The 12,599-nt window shown below is 45.8% G+C and overlaps 1 protein-coding gene across 2 annotated transcripts; it reads left to right on the plus strand.

The window, feature by feature from the left end:
• The first annotated feature begins 1,624 nt into the window (after window positions 1–1,624).
• On the plus strand, window positions 1,625–8,532 carry preb (prolactin regulatory element binding). Of its 2 annotated transcripts, XM_067237903.1 has the most exons (10): window positions 1,625–1,775; window positions 2,283–2,457; window positions 2,625–2,820; window positions 2,942–3,180; window positions 3,331–3,411; window positions 3,720–3,847; window positions 5,850–6,023; window positions 6,165–6,237; window positions 6,473–6,632; window positions 7,931–8,532. In XM_067237903.1, the coding sequence occupies exons 2-10, from the start codon at window positions 2,323–2,325 to the stop codon at window positions 8,020–8,022; spliced, it is 1,278 nt and encodes a 425-aa protein (XP_067094004.1). In that variant the 5' UTR covers window positions 1,625–1,775; window positions 2,283–2,322; the 3' UTR covers window positions 8,023–8,532. The 2 variants fall into 2 exon arrangements, with proteins under 2 accessions (XP_067094004.1, XP_067094005.1); XM_067237904.1 differs by lacking the exon at window positions 6,473–6,632.
• Window positions 8,533–12,599: the final 4,067 nt, after the last annotated feature.

Genomic DNA, 12,599 nt, shown 5'->3' on the forward strand with positions numbered 1-12,599 from the left:
ATAATAAAAAATGTCACTGATTATGTTCTTGAATTTATTTTACAATAAACGTGGTAAATGATGTGTGGCTGTTGATCTGATGTGCAATTTATGATTACAGACTCATCCTAAAGTGTTTCCGAGAGCAAATCGTTTATTTTATTTGTGTTAAAAACATTAGGTGTATTCGACTTCATGCAGTGCCGGCGGTGACGACAGCCCCCTGACTTGAAGCAGCCAATAGCATTCACTGCTTCAAGTCAGCCAGCTGCAGGCGGCTGTCGGCGCCGCCGGCTCTGCATGAAGTCGAACCTATTGACGTGACCAATCCACACCATGCTAGTCTTTGCTACTGTGGATATTGAATTTCGAGGACAACAATGATAATGTATTTTTAATGCTCCCATTTGTTTTCAATTGTGATGCACCCAGACGTGTTGCTTATCCTTGAAAAATTAGGGGGATAAAAAGTAAAATCCTTATAAAACAGAATCACACGAGATTTGACTTAGGATAAACAATTGAAAAGTATAGGAAAAGGACCGTGATATTAGGTGCGTTCGACATGGACTGCGGCTGCATGAAACGACCGGTGAGAGTAGCCGCTTGCAGTCGGGGAGGAGTTGAAAACGGCTCTGTAAAGTCGGACATTCCAGCTTCTCGTGGTTTGCTGCGTTGACGTCAGTCATGGCCGATCAAGCGCTGTTTGCTTACTTTACTTTATTTATAATTAAACTTAGTCTTTCCGTTAGTGAAGAGGCGGACTAAAACCCTTTCTTCAACACATTTTTAATTCAATTAAACAGTTTGGTCCGGATTTTAGCGTTGGCGAAACTGAAGGTGTCAGAATAATTACAAAACACACGTCAAAGTTGTCGTGTGTGAGTCTGGCCAATCATGAAATAGCTGTGTCGTCATTTGAACCCGTGCAGTTGCTCTTGAGAAAATGCGCTCGGCTACACAGCCGGCAGTTCTCGAATCGATCTCACGGTACTTTGATGGCTACGTCACAGTGACCTAGCCTCGGCGCCGTCTCAAGTCGGACAAAAAGTCTAACCAGAATTCACTGTTTCAAGGCAGCCGCCTGCAGCCGGCTGCAGCGCTGCATGAAGTCAGGTCATGTTCGACATGTGAATTCTGGTTAGACTTTTTGTCCGACTTGAGACGGCGCCAAGGCTCGGTCACTGTCAAAGTAGGCTACCTTGAGATCGATTCGAGAACTGCCGGCTGTGTAGCCGAGAGAGCAACTGCACGGGTTCTAATGACGACACAGCTATTTCATGATTGGCCATACTAACAACGACGCGTGTTTTGGCTTTATTCTGACACCTTCAGTTTCGCCAATGCTCAAATCCGGACCAAACTGTTTAATTTATTAAATATTTGTTGAAGAAAGGGTTTTTGTCCGCCTCTTCAATAACGGAAAGACTACGTTTAATTGAGTTGAGGAGATTGAGTTCATGACGACGTTAACGCAGCAAACCACGAGAAGCAGGAATGTCCGACTTTAAGGAGGCGTTTTTAACTCCTCCCCGACTGCAAGCGGCAACTCTCGCCGGTCGTTTCATGCAGCCGCAGTCAATGTCGAACGCGCCTTTTTTGACGGAGTGACGTAATGACGTTGAGCTGACGCGTGTGCAGCTGACGTGTAGCCTGGGGAAGGAAGTAACGTCAGGTAGCTTTGACACTTGGGTTTCTGCTACTTTAATTGTGTGCATACATTAACAGTTCATAATGTTATTAGCTAAGTAGCTAACAAAACTACAACAGAAGAAAAAACGGAGCAATTCCTACAGGTAACTCATGGCTAGCAAGCTTGCCACCTAAAACGCGGATACGGCTGCTAGCAGTAGGAAGCTAGAGAAGCACATAGCTAACGTTAGTACAGCTGATCATCTGTAGGGCTGTAGTGCCTATGCGCTTTGGTGTAACTGAGCCAGCTGGGCTCCAACACGGCAGGGCAGTGGATCTCAGTTCTGTTTCTGCAGTTGTCTTATAGCGTGCATAATAGTTGTTTCATGAGAATACTGCAAGCTTCTGTACACCCAGTTTTCACGACAAAACAATTGTAGAATCACCCCGTTATTTAGCTAATAAAGCTAGCCAGCCGTAGCTAGCAATTTAGCTCCTTTATACCTTGTTTACTCACTGCTAATAATGGACATGTCAGCGTACGCTGTATCCGCACCGACGTCGATTGACAAACTTCCACTTACAGTTCTGAATCATGTTAATTGCTAGGTCTTCATTTGTTTCTGTGAAGTCAATGTCTGTGTTTTGTCTTGTGGGTCCTATTTCTACAGTGCAGTTAGAATTGGAGAGAGAGCTACCAAACGTTGAGTCATGGGTAGACGGAAGGTACCAGACTTGTACCGAGCCCCCTTCCCCCTCTATACCGTCAAAGTAGATCCTAAAACGGGGTTGGTAATCACGGCGGGCGGCGGAGGTGCCTCGAAGACGGGGATAAAGAACGCTCTGGTAATAAAGAGCCCTTTATGTTGCTCTGATCTGATAGCTCTGTTGGGACGGATAGAGCTCTGTTGTGGAGCATCAGATCAAGATATGTTAAATGAACACATTCTTTATGCCCTGATTGTTCATTCTCCTATGGAGGGATAAGAATCACCCAGTTGTTGTTGTTGCAGCACTTCCTGGGTTTGGGGATGTCAGGGGGCCAGTTCACTGCCACGCTGCTCCACACCCACGACACAGAGACGCGGGCCACCATGAACATGGCCCTGGGGGGCGACGTCATCGCCGCCGGGCAGGACGGGAGCTGCTGCCTCATGCGGTTCAGACGCAAGGAGGAGAAGGAGGGACGCAAGGCTGCAGCCACAGAGGGTAAAGAGGGGCGGCAGCCCAGCAGGGGCTCTTCTAACAGCAGTCCAGCAGGGTCTCTAAGAAGGTCTGAATAGTGCTCAGAATGCTGACATGTTTCTGTGGTTTCCCATGTGTCCATCAGGGGGCAGCAGCGAGCAGGGTGGCACCAGGAGGAGAGCAGGGCGGGGGGCCAGAGAGGGGGCCTCGGGGGCCGCGGGGGGGGACACCAAGGAGGACACGCCCCAGATCTTCGTGGAGGGGGTGGGGGAGGTGCAGTCTGATCTCAACCCCCAGGACCCCCTCCAGAAGGTGGTCAGGTTCAGCCCAGACCTCAGTCTGCTGCTGGTCGGGGGCACGGACGGGCATATACGAGTCTGGGAGGTCAGCTGGGGGGGAGCGGGAGGGAGGGGCGGGGTGGGGGGAGCAGGGAGGGGCGGGGTGGGGGGAGCAGGGAGGGGCGGGGGGACAGGTACAAGACTGTACTACAGTAGTATCTCTTGTTAAACTGTTGTCTGACTGTACTTCCTGCAGTATCCATCACTGAAGGAGAAGTATGACTTCAAAGCCCACGAGGGGGAGGTAGAAGACTTGGACATTAGTGAAGACAACAAGGTAGGACATTAGTGAAGAGAACCTGGTAGGACATTAGTGAAGACAACAAAGTAGGACATTAGTGAAGATAACCTGGTAGGACAGTAGTGAAGACAACAAAGTAGGACAGTAGTGAAGATAACCTGGTAGGACATTAGTGAAGACAACAAAGTAGGACATTAGTGAAGATAACCTGGTAGGACAGTAGTGAAGATAACCTGGTAGGACATTAGTGAAGGTAAAATTGCAGAAGCCTTTCATTAAAATATTCTAAAGTAGCCAGTGGGATTTTATTGTGTGTGATATGCATGCATATGTGTGTGTTCCAGCACCTGGTGACGGTGGGCAGAGACCTGGCCTGCAGCCTGTGGTGTGGAACACAGCTAAACATGAGCCTAGACTGGAGCAGAGCTCTGCCTCAGGTGGCAGAGAGGACCTACAGATACCAGGCCTGCAGGTACCCTCATACAGCCCTACAGATACCAGGCCTGCAGGTACCCTCATACAGCCCCACAGATACCAGGCCTGCAGGTACCCTCATACAGCCCTACAGATACCAGGCCTGCAGGTACCCTCATACAGCCCTACAGATACCAGGCCTGCAGGTACCCTCATACAGCCCTACAGATACCAGGCCTGCAGGTACCCTCATACAGCCCTACAGATACCAGGCCTGCAGGTACCCTCATACAGCCCTACAGATACCAGGCCTGCAGGCCTTTGACATAAGCCTGGCTTAATTGGTAAACTAGCTTTATGGAACAGCCCCCTGATTACCTGTTGTTGTGATGGTGGTGTTTTGATGGTGGTGTTTTGATGGTGGTGTTGTGATGGTGGTGTTGTGATGGTGGTGTTGTGATGGTGGTTTTGTGATGGTGGTGTTGTGATGGTGGTGTTGTGATGGTGGTTTTGTGATGGTGGTGTTGTGATGGTGGTGTTGTGATGTGATGGTGGTGTTGTGATGGTGGTTTTGTGATGGTGGTGTTGTGATGGTGGTGTTGTGATGGTGGTGTTGTGATGGTGGTGTTGTGATGGTGGTGTTGTGATGGTGGTGTTTTGATGGTGGTGTTTTGATGGTGGTTTTGTGATGGTGGTTTTGTGATGGTGGTTTTGTGATGGTGGTGTTGTGATGGTGGTGTTGTGATGGTGGTTTTGTGATGGTGGTGTTGTGATGGTGGTGTTGTGATGTGATGGTGGTGTTGTGATGGTGGTTTTGTGATGGTGGTGTTGTGATGGTGGTGTTGTGATGGTGGTGTTTTGATGGTGGTGTTGTGATGGTGGTGTTTTGATGGTGGTGTTTTGATGGTGGTTTTGTGATGGTGGTTTTGTGATGGTGGTGTTGTGATGGTGGTGTTTTGATGGTGGTGTTGTGATGGTGGTGTTGTGATGGTGGTGTTTTGATGGTGGTGTTTTGATGGTGGTTTTGTGATGGTGGTGTTTTGATGGTGGTGTTTTGATGGTGGTTTTGTGATGGTGGTGTTGTGATGGTGGTGTTGTGATGGTGGTGTTTTGATGGTGGTGTTTTGATGGTGGTGTTTTGATGGTGGTGTTGTGATGGTGGTGTTGTGATGGTGGTGTTGTGATGGTGGTGTTGTGATGGTGGTGTTGTGATGGTGGTTTTGTGATGGTGGTGTTGTGATGGTGGTGTTGTGATGGTGGTGTTGTGATGGTGGTGTTGTGATGGTGGTGTTGTGATGGTGGTGTTGTGATGGTGGTGTTTTGATGGTGGTGTTGTGATGGTGGTGTTGTGATGGTGGTGTTGTGATGGTGGTGTTGTGATGGTGGTGTTGTGATGGTGGTGTTGTGGTGGTGGTGTTGTGATGGTGGTGTTGTGATGGTGGTGTTGTGATGGTGGTGTTGTGATGGTGGTGTTGTGATGGTGGTGTTGTGGTGGTGGTGTTGTGATGGTGGTGTTGTGATGGTGGTGTTGTGATGGTGGTGTTGTGGTGGTGGTGTTGTGATGGTGGTGTTGTGATGGTGGTGTTGTGATGGTGGTGTTGTTGTGGTGGTGGTGTTGTGATGGTGGTGTTGTGGTGGTGGTGTTGTGATGGTGGTGTTGTGATGGTGGTGTTGTGGTGGTGGTGTTGTGATGGTGGTGTTGTGATGGTGGTGTTGTGATGGTGGTGTTGTGATGGTGGTGTTGTGGTGGTGGTGTTGTGATGGTGGTGTTGTGATGGTGGTGTTGTGGTGGTGGTGTTGTGATGGTGGTGTTGTGATGGTGGTGTTGTGGTGGTGGTGTTGTGGTGGTGGTGTTGTGGTGGTGGTGTTGTGATGGTGGTGTTGTGATGGTGGTGTTGTGATGGTGGTGTTGTGGTGGTGGTGTTGTGGTGGTGGTGTTGTGGTGGTGGTGTTGTGATGGTGGTGTTGTGATGGTGGTTTTGTGATGGTGGTGTTGTGATGGTGGTGTTGTGATGGTGGTGTTGTGATGGTGGTGTTGTGATGGTGGTGTTGTGGTGCAGGTTCGGCCGGGTGGATGACCAGGAGGAAGCCCGGAGGCTGTACACCGTCCAGATCCCTCACAAGCGAGACAGGAAGCCCCCACCGTGCTACCTCACCAAGTGGGATGCATCCAACTTCCTGCCCATGCTAGTGGCCCCCTGCGGCACCGAGGTCATATCCTGTCTGGCCGTCAGGTGAGGTGGGGGGGGGGGAGGAGGGAGCGGGGGGGTTCTATTTAGGGCACTGTCTCAGAGAAGTGGGATGAGTCTGTTTATCTGCGGTGTATGTGATGTGTTTTAAACCTAAGTGTTGTTGGTGCTGTGTTACCTTCACAGTGACTCTGGAACATACTTAGGGCTGGGGACTGTGACAGGATCCGTGGCTGTCTATATTGCCTTCTCACTCCAGGTGTGCGCACACACACATTCAAAAAACAAAACCCATCCCACATTGGTTGTAAAGGCAGGTAATCCGATATCCATGGGCGTCACACGACTGTAGTAAACATGACCGATCATTAAGGGCCGGAACTAATGATTGGACGGCTGTCTGTCTACCTCCCGACAGTGGTCATGCGTTTGGATTTTGCAAAACGTACCTATGCTGCCATTAAGTGTGTGTGTGTGTGTGTGTGTGTGAGCAGAAGCTGTACTACGTGAAGGAGTCTCATGGCATTGTGGTGACAGATGTGTGCTTCCTGCCTGACTCTGCTCAAGGCCAGCTGATGCGAGGCAACCACGAGGCCGCCATGTTGAGTGTGGCGGTGGACAGTCGCTGCCAGATGCACACTGTCCGCAGCAGATGTGAGTTCTGGTGCCCTGCAGCCCCAACACCTTGTACACCTGCTACCGATGAAAAAAGTTACCAGCCAATAATATTTTTTACCGGCCAAAATTAAACCTGGCATTTCAGACGTACTCTGAAATAGTTTGACATAAACAACCTTTACCTATGATTTTAATATAATTGTAAATCACTATCAGAATGGATTAAACAAAATCAAACAATTTTACTTTTTGAAATAATGTATTAATTCAGGGGGTTTCAGGGGCCTACTACTCGTGTCGATCAGGTCATCATATATCTCTGGCCACTGGATTTCAGGGCTTGACATTAACTTTTTGAACACGTACATTTACGTTTCATTTGTCCATGAACAAAAGTCACTTGACCCCGATACCTTTAAATAGCCTGACCAAGTGATCGGGCAAAACTAGCCTGGCTAACGGAGGTTGCTTTCTCAGGCAAATGACAAATGAAACAGGCTCGGTTAAAGAAATCTGAGATGCTGGCTATCTTCAGCAGGCTTGTATCTACAAAAGGCGGTCCTACCTGACGTTTATAGTGTAGAATGGAGTGAAATACAACATTGTGCACACTGCCAGTGAGCGACCCGAGTCTGAGGCTAACAACGTCAAAACAGTGTAACGGGGATGCAGTTTCACTCAGATTGCCAGTTTTACACAAATCACAAAAATAATCGGACCAGCTGGCTAAAAGCAGAATTCCCATATCTCTTGAAAGCTGCCCTGTTGGACTTTTTAGGTGTAGAATTGACTGTAAACTGTAAAATTATGAACTTTGTGACATGCTGTGAAGACATGGCTGCCGCCTAATGCGGTCTACCGGGCGACATGTTCACTCAAATGTCAAGACTTTCGTGACCCAAAACAAAATTCTGATGTGACAAATCAATGGGGAATTCTTTCTCTCTTAAATGCTGTCATCCTCTACCTTTTTTGTCTTTTTAAATCTAACTATTTGTATTATCCGTGTCATTCTCTAGCTGTTATAAAGGCTATCTTCCCGGTTTTCTGCCACCTAGATGCACGCACAACTGTTGGTGTTGGCGTTGCAAGCTTTTTTTAAATCATGACGGCGTGGAAGTCGGGAACTGTACTCCGCAATTTCACTCGCCAAATGGCGGAGCATCGGACACAATTTAGTCGCCAGCCCAAAAATCTACACGCCATTGGCGCTTAGCGGGTGCCACTTTCAAGCCCTGCCTTCTACTGACCACCAGCTCTGCTGGGTTAGGGTTAGGGTTAGCTCTGCTGGTCTACTCTACATCATGCATCAGTAACCCCTGGTCTCTCCCCAGGGTCCCTCCCGCTGTGGCTGCTACTGGTCCTGGGGGGCCTCCTGGTATTGGGGGCAGTCCTGCTGCAGCTGCTCCTCCCAGGAGCCCTGTAGCTGCTGACCAGGACCTAGAGGAGCCCTGTAGCTGCTAACCAGGACCTAGAGGAGCCCTGTAGCTGCTGACCAGGACCTACAGGAGCCCTGTAGCTGCTGACCAGGACCTACAGGAGCCCTGTAGCTGCTAACCAGGACCTAGAGGAGCCGACCAGGACCCTGCAGACTTGAGGCTGTGTTCCCGGAGCCTGCAGCAGCAACACCACCTCCACACCTCAGCCTCACAGCCAGCCTGCTAACAGCTGCCTCACCCATTATTGATTTTATTTAATTTCTGAAACTGGTTTGTTTGATCTCTGGTTCCCATGACAACCCTGGTTACCCCACCTGACATACTTGGTTCAACCAGACCTGCATCCATCTTCATATCTAATTCTGTATCAGGGCGAGAGTTAAGGGCCTGTGGGGTTAGCTTAGTGGGAGGTTCTGTATCACCAGAAATGAACAAGGACCGAGGCCTTTTTTATTCAAATATTTAAGGAGTTGTGTAAAATATATAAATCTACTTTAAAATTATGTTTGTGTGGTTGTGTGTCCTTGTCCACTGCAGATAGAGGTGAGCCCTGCTTCTCTGCTCGGCCACTAGGAGGCAGGGTAACCATGTGTAGGTTGATTTACTGTATGTCCATAATATAGGCTACTGCATTCAAATGTATGGATTGACTAGGCCAGCAATTGTGTCCCACGCCAAGACCTCATTCACGCGCTTAACTCAGAGAGTGGACCTAGTCCGAGTTGATTTAACTAATTGAAATCGGCTGTTCTAGAACTGAAAAGTCTGAATTAAATCAACTCAGGATTAGGTTCACACTCTGGTTAGCAGCAGACATGACCGCCAGGCGGCAGCGTAACGACGGCTAGCTTAACTACACGGTCGGTGACGAAATATAGATATCTAACATATGAAATCATAAGTTGTCGTCGTATCATAGTCATTAAATAGATTTTGATAGCTTGTTTAAAAATTCCAAGTGTAATTATTTCACGTGTGAGAAACGTGTTGCATAGCAAGCTTGTTTGCTACGATGTTTGGCTGATGTTCGCCTCAGGCAGCATGCGGCGGAGTAGCCTAAAGTTGTTTTATCAGACATCGTATTTATTTCTCCCATAAAACAGCGACGGTTTTGATCCTGTAGAAATCAGATCAAGGGATGTGAGCTCATCCTTCCACACCGTGACTGTCAGATCCACACCAACTAAATCACGGTGCCTTCGTGAACACAGTACCTACACAGACTTAAAAACTTCAGAAGTACAAACACAGTTACGCACACACCCACAACACCAACAGGTGGCGCCATGTGGGTGGTTTATTGCAGTGTGGATGGAAGTCCCCATTTTGTTGATTTAACCTACATAGAGGCTATTTCAGACACAACCTTTCCACAGATACACGCCTTGGGATATGGTCTGGTGGAGGGTGTGTGTGTGGCTGGTCTCCACAATGATGTCCAAGAGATTCTCACTGTCAGTTTCACATCCTCCCATACATGTAGTCATTTAGCAGACGCTCTTATCCAGAGCGTCTGCCATAGAACTGAGGGTCCTGCTGGCCTTGGTGGATTTGGTGCATACAGTATGTGATAAACCTCCCACCATCCTCTCGCACATTTTAACGGAGGAGGATGGATGGTGGGAGGTTTATCACATACTGTATGCACCAAATCCACCAAGCCAGCAGGACCCTCAAGGTTCTATGGCGACGCTCTTATCCAGAGCGTCTGCCATAGAACTGAGGGTCCTGCTGGCCTTGGTGGATTTGGTGCATACAGTATGTGATAAACCTCCCACCATCCTCTCGCACATTTTAAGAGAAATAATGTAAATGTAATCCACATATTGTAATGTCTCTTTGGACCTAGTTATTCATAATTAACTTAGGCTACATTTATTTAGATTGCTATCAAAGTAGAGATTTTCTAAATTTAAAGAAATCAAGTTCAACTAGAGAGGGTACAATTTCTGGGGAAATTGTAGGGTGTGCTTGCGTTGGTTGTAGAGGGGTTCGTTTATTAACTAATTTGATAACTAACTGATATTTCTGTATATTTTATATAAAAATTGGTGGTGGGCTTGCAAATGGCGGAGCATCCTGTTTCCAAAATGCATCACAAACTGCTTGAGAAAGCTGTTCTACTATGATAATTGGTGATGAAAATAAATTATGTTCAATAAGATGTACTTGTGTTTATTAACTGTTTATTAGATTAGTTAGCTTGGCTGATAGAGCTGTGCTGACGGGCTTGCCTCGGTTGCCCGGCATCTTCCGCATTAGCTAAGGGATGCTTTACGTTTAGGTGGTATTTGAGACTGGAAGAACTCCTACAGTAAACTAATTCCGCATAGCACAAGGTGCAAACAACCTTAGTCTTGTCGAGGTTTCCATTGGGAAGCTTCTTAAAAATACATTTTCCCTGAAGTAAACCAGGCGGCTTCATAGCTGCATCCATGTTATCACGTCACGTTTGATGTGATAATTTCATACACAAGGCATACACACAGGTTCGAAGACTCGTTCTCACCCCATACAGTGCAATTCGGCTAGGTATACATCCGCGCTAAAATATCAAGGTGAAAGTCATCATAGTTTGCGTAGTATAGCCCTCGTGCTGCCTTCGGGTCACATGACCCAAAGGTTCATAACGAACCATTGTTGTGTTTTTTTTACCCAATACAAAAACAAATAAAAATAATTTTCTTTTAACCATTCCAATGTGGGGGGTCTGAGACAGCCCAACAGTTTCACTTTCACTTTGTTTTTGTATGAGGTAAATTTGTCGCAATACGACGGTGGGTCACAATGACTGATGGGTCAGAATGACCCGAAGGTAACACAAGGGATAGACCCAGCTCCCAACCCAATTTTGAGAATAGATTAACGGCGATATTTATTTTTTTTATCGCCGATAAGAGTCGCAGCGCGTTAACGCGCGTTAACGCCAATAACGGCCCAACACTAATAAAAATACTTATTATTTATAAAGGTTGCATAGATTTAAAAGCATACATTTGTTGCTGCTCATTTACAATTCAAAATACTTGTCTCACAATGTGAAAATGTCTCACATTATACTTTCTTTGTTATAGAATTCAAGAGAAGAATGTCAGTTCTGTGTTAATAGCAGATGTTATTCTCAACACAAAAAGTAGTAGTGAACTTTGTTTCGCGTTCGTTACTATATGGTTTGAATTACGAGAACTACTACTTTTTGTGTTGAGAATAACATCTGCTATTAACACAGATTATATGGTTTGAATTACGGGTTTTAATACTACTTAAAACTCGTAATTCAAACCATATAGTAACGCACGCGAAACAAAATTCTTGCTCCACGTAATCGCATTCTGAGGAAATATACCCCAGCTATGATTACCAAAGGAAATGTATTTTGTTTAGCAGGTTCAAAGTATTTCACATGGCTCTTCATCGGGGGCGTTGTTAGACATAAAGCCCTACTGGGGCACAGGCAACTATTCATATCGTCGCGTTAGGGACCGTGTTTAAACTACCCATACAATTTGGAAAAATTATGACCTTTATAATATTTGTATGAATATAAAACCTCAAACGGACACCAGAGTATTCTGGCAATGTCTGGTATACTTCCACAGCCTTTACTTTTTCAATTGAGTTTCAAACAAAATAATAGAAAATCACTAATCTCTGAAAATAGCTTCATCCTCACAAATCTTAATACCTTTTTCAGAATTGTACTGAAAAATCTCAAATATACACCAGATTATTCTAATAAAGTCTGGCCTAGTTCCACATCCTTTATATTTTAAATTAAATTTCAAACAAAATTCGATTAAATCGTGAATCTCTGAAAACAGCATGAAATCCTGGCTAATCTTAACAACTTTTTTAGAATAATAAAGTCTGGCCTACTTCCACGACCTTTCAATTGTAAATAAAGTTTTTTAGAAAATTCAAATAAATCGCTAATCTCTGAAAATAGCATGAAATCCAAGATAATCTTAAAAACGTTTCAAAAATGGTTTAAAAAAATATCCACCAGATTATTACATTTACATTTAGCAGACGCTCTTATCCAAAGCGACTTACAGAAAGTACAGGGACAGTCTCCCCGAGGCAAGTAGGGTGAAGTGCCTTGCCCAAGGACACAACGTCATTATGCATGGTCGGGAATCGAACCAACAACCTTCTGATTAATAGCCCGACTCCCTAACCGCTCAGCCTACTTCCACACTCTTTATCTTTTCAATAAAGTAGCATGAAATCCACGCTAATCTTCATAACTTGTTCAAAATTGTGATAAAAAATCTCAAATTGACACCAGATTATTCTAATCATGTCGAGCCTACTTCCACACCCTTTACCTTTTCAATAAAGTTTGCCGTGAGGAACTCGGAGAAAATGATAGAAAAAGTTAAGGGTGTGGAAGTAGGCCACAGATAATTAGAATAATCTGGTGTATATCTAAGATTTTTCAGAGTAATTTTGAAAACGTTATTAAGATTAGTGAGGATTTCATGCTATTTTCAGAGATGAGCAATTTTCTATCATTTTTATAAAAAAATTATTTAAAAGGTAAAGAGAGTGGAAATAGGTCACA

The sequence above is a fragment of the Osmerus mordax genome, chromosome 6 (genome assembly GCF_038355195.1).
Source record: "Osmerus mordax isolate fOsmMor3 chromosome 6, fOsmMor3.pri, whole genome shotgun sequence".
In the NCBI taxonomy this organism is placed as follows: Eukaryota; Metazoa; Chordata; class Actinopteri; order Osmeriformes; family Osmeridae; genus Osmerus; species Osmerus mordax.

Excerpts from the sequence above, each read along its gene's own strand:
- preb (XM_067237903.1), top strand. The coding sequence starts at position 2,323 with ATGGGTAGACGGAAGGTACCAGACTTGTACCGAGCCCCCTTCCCCCTC. Across the intron at positions 3,412-3,719 it reads ACATTAGTGAAGACAACAAG|CACCTGGTGACGGTGGGCAG; the intron begins GTAGGACATTAG and ends TGTGTGTTCCAG. Across the intron at positions 3,848-5,849 it reads TACAGATACCAGGCCTGCAG|GTTCGGCCGGGTGGATGACC; the intron begins GTACCCTCATAC and ends GTTGTGGTGCAG.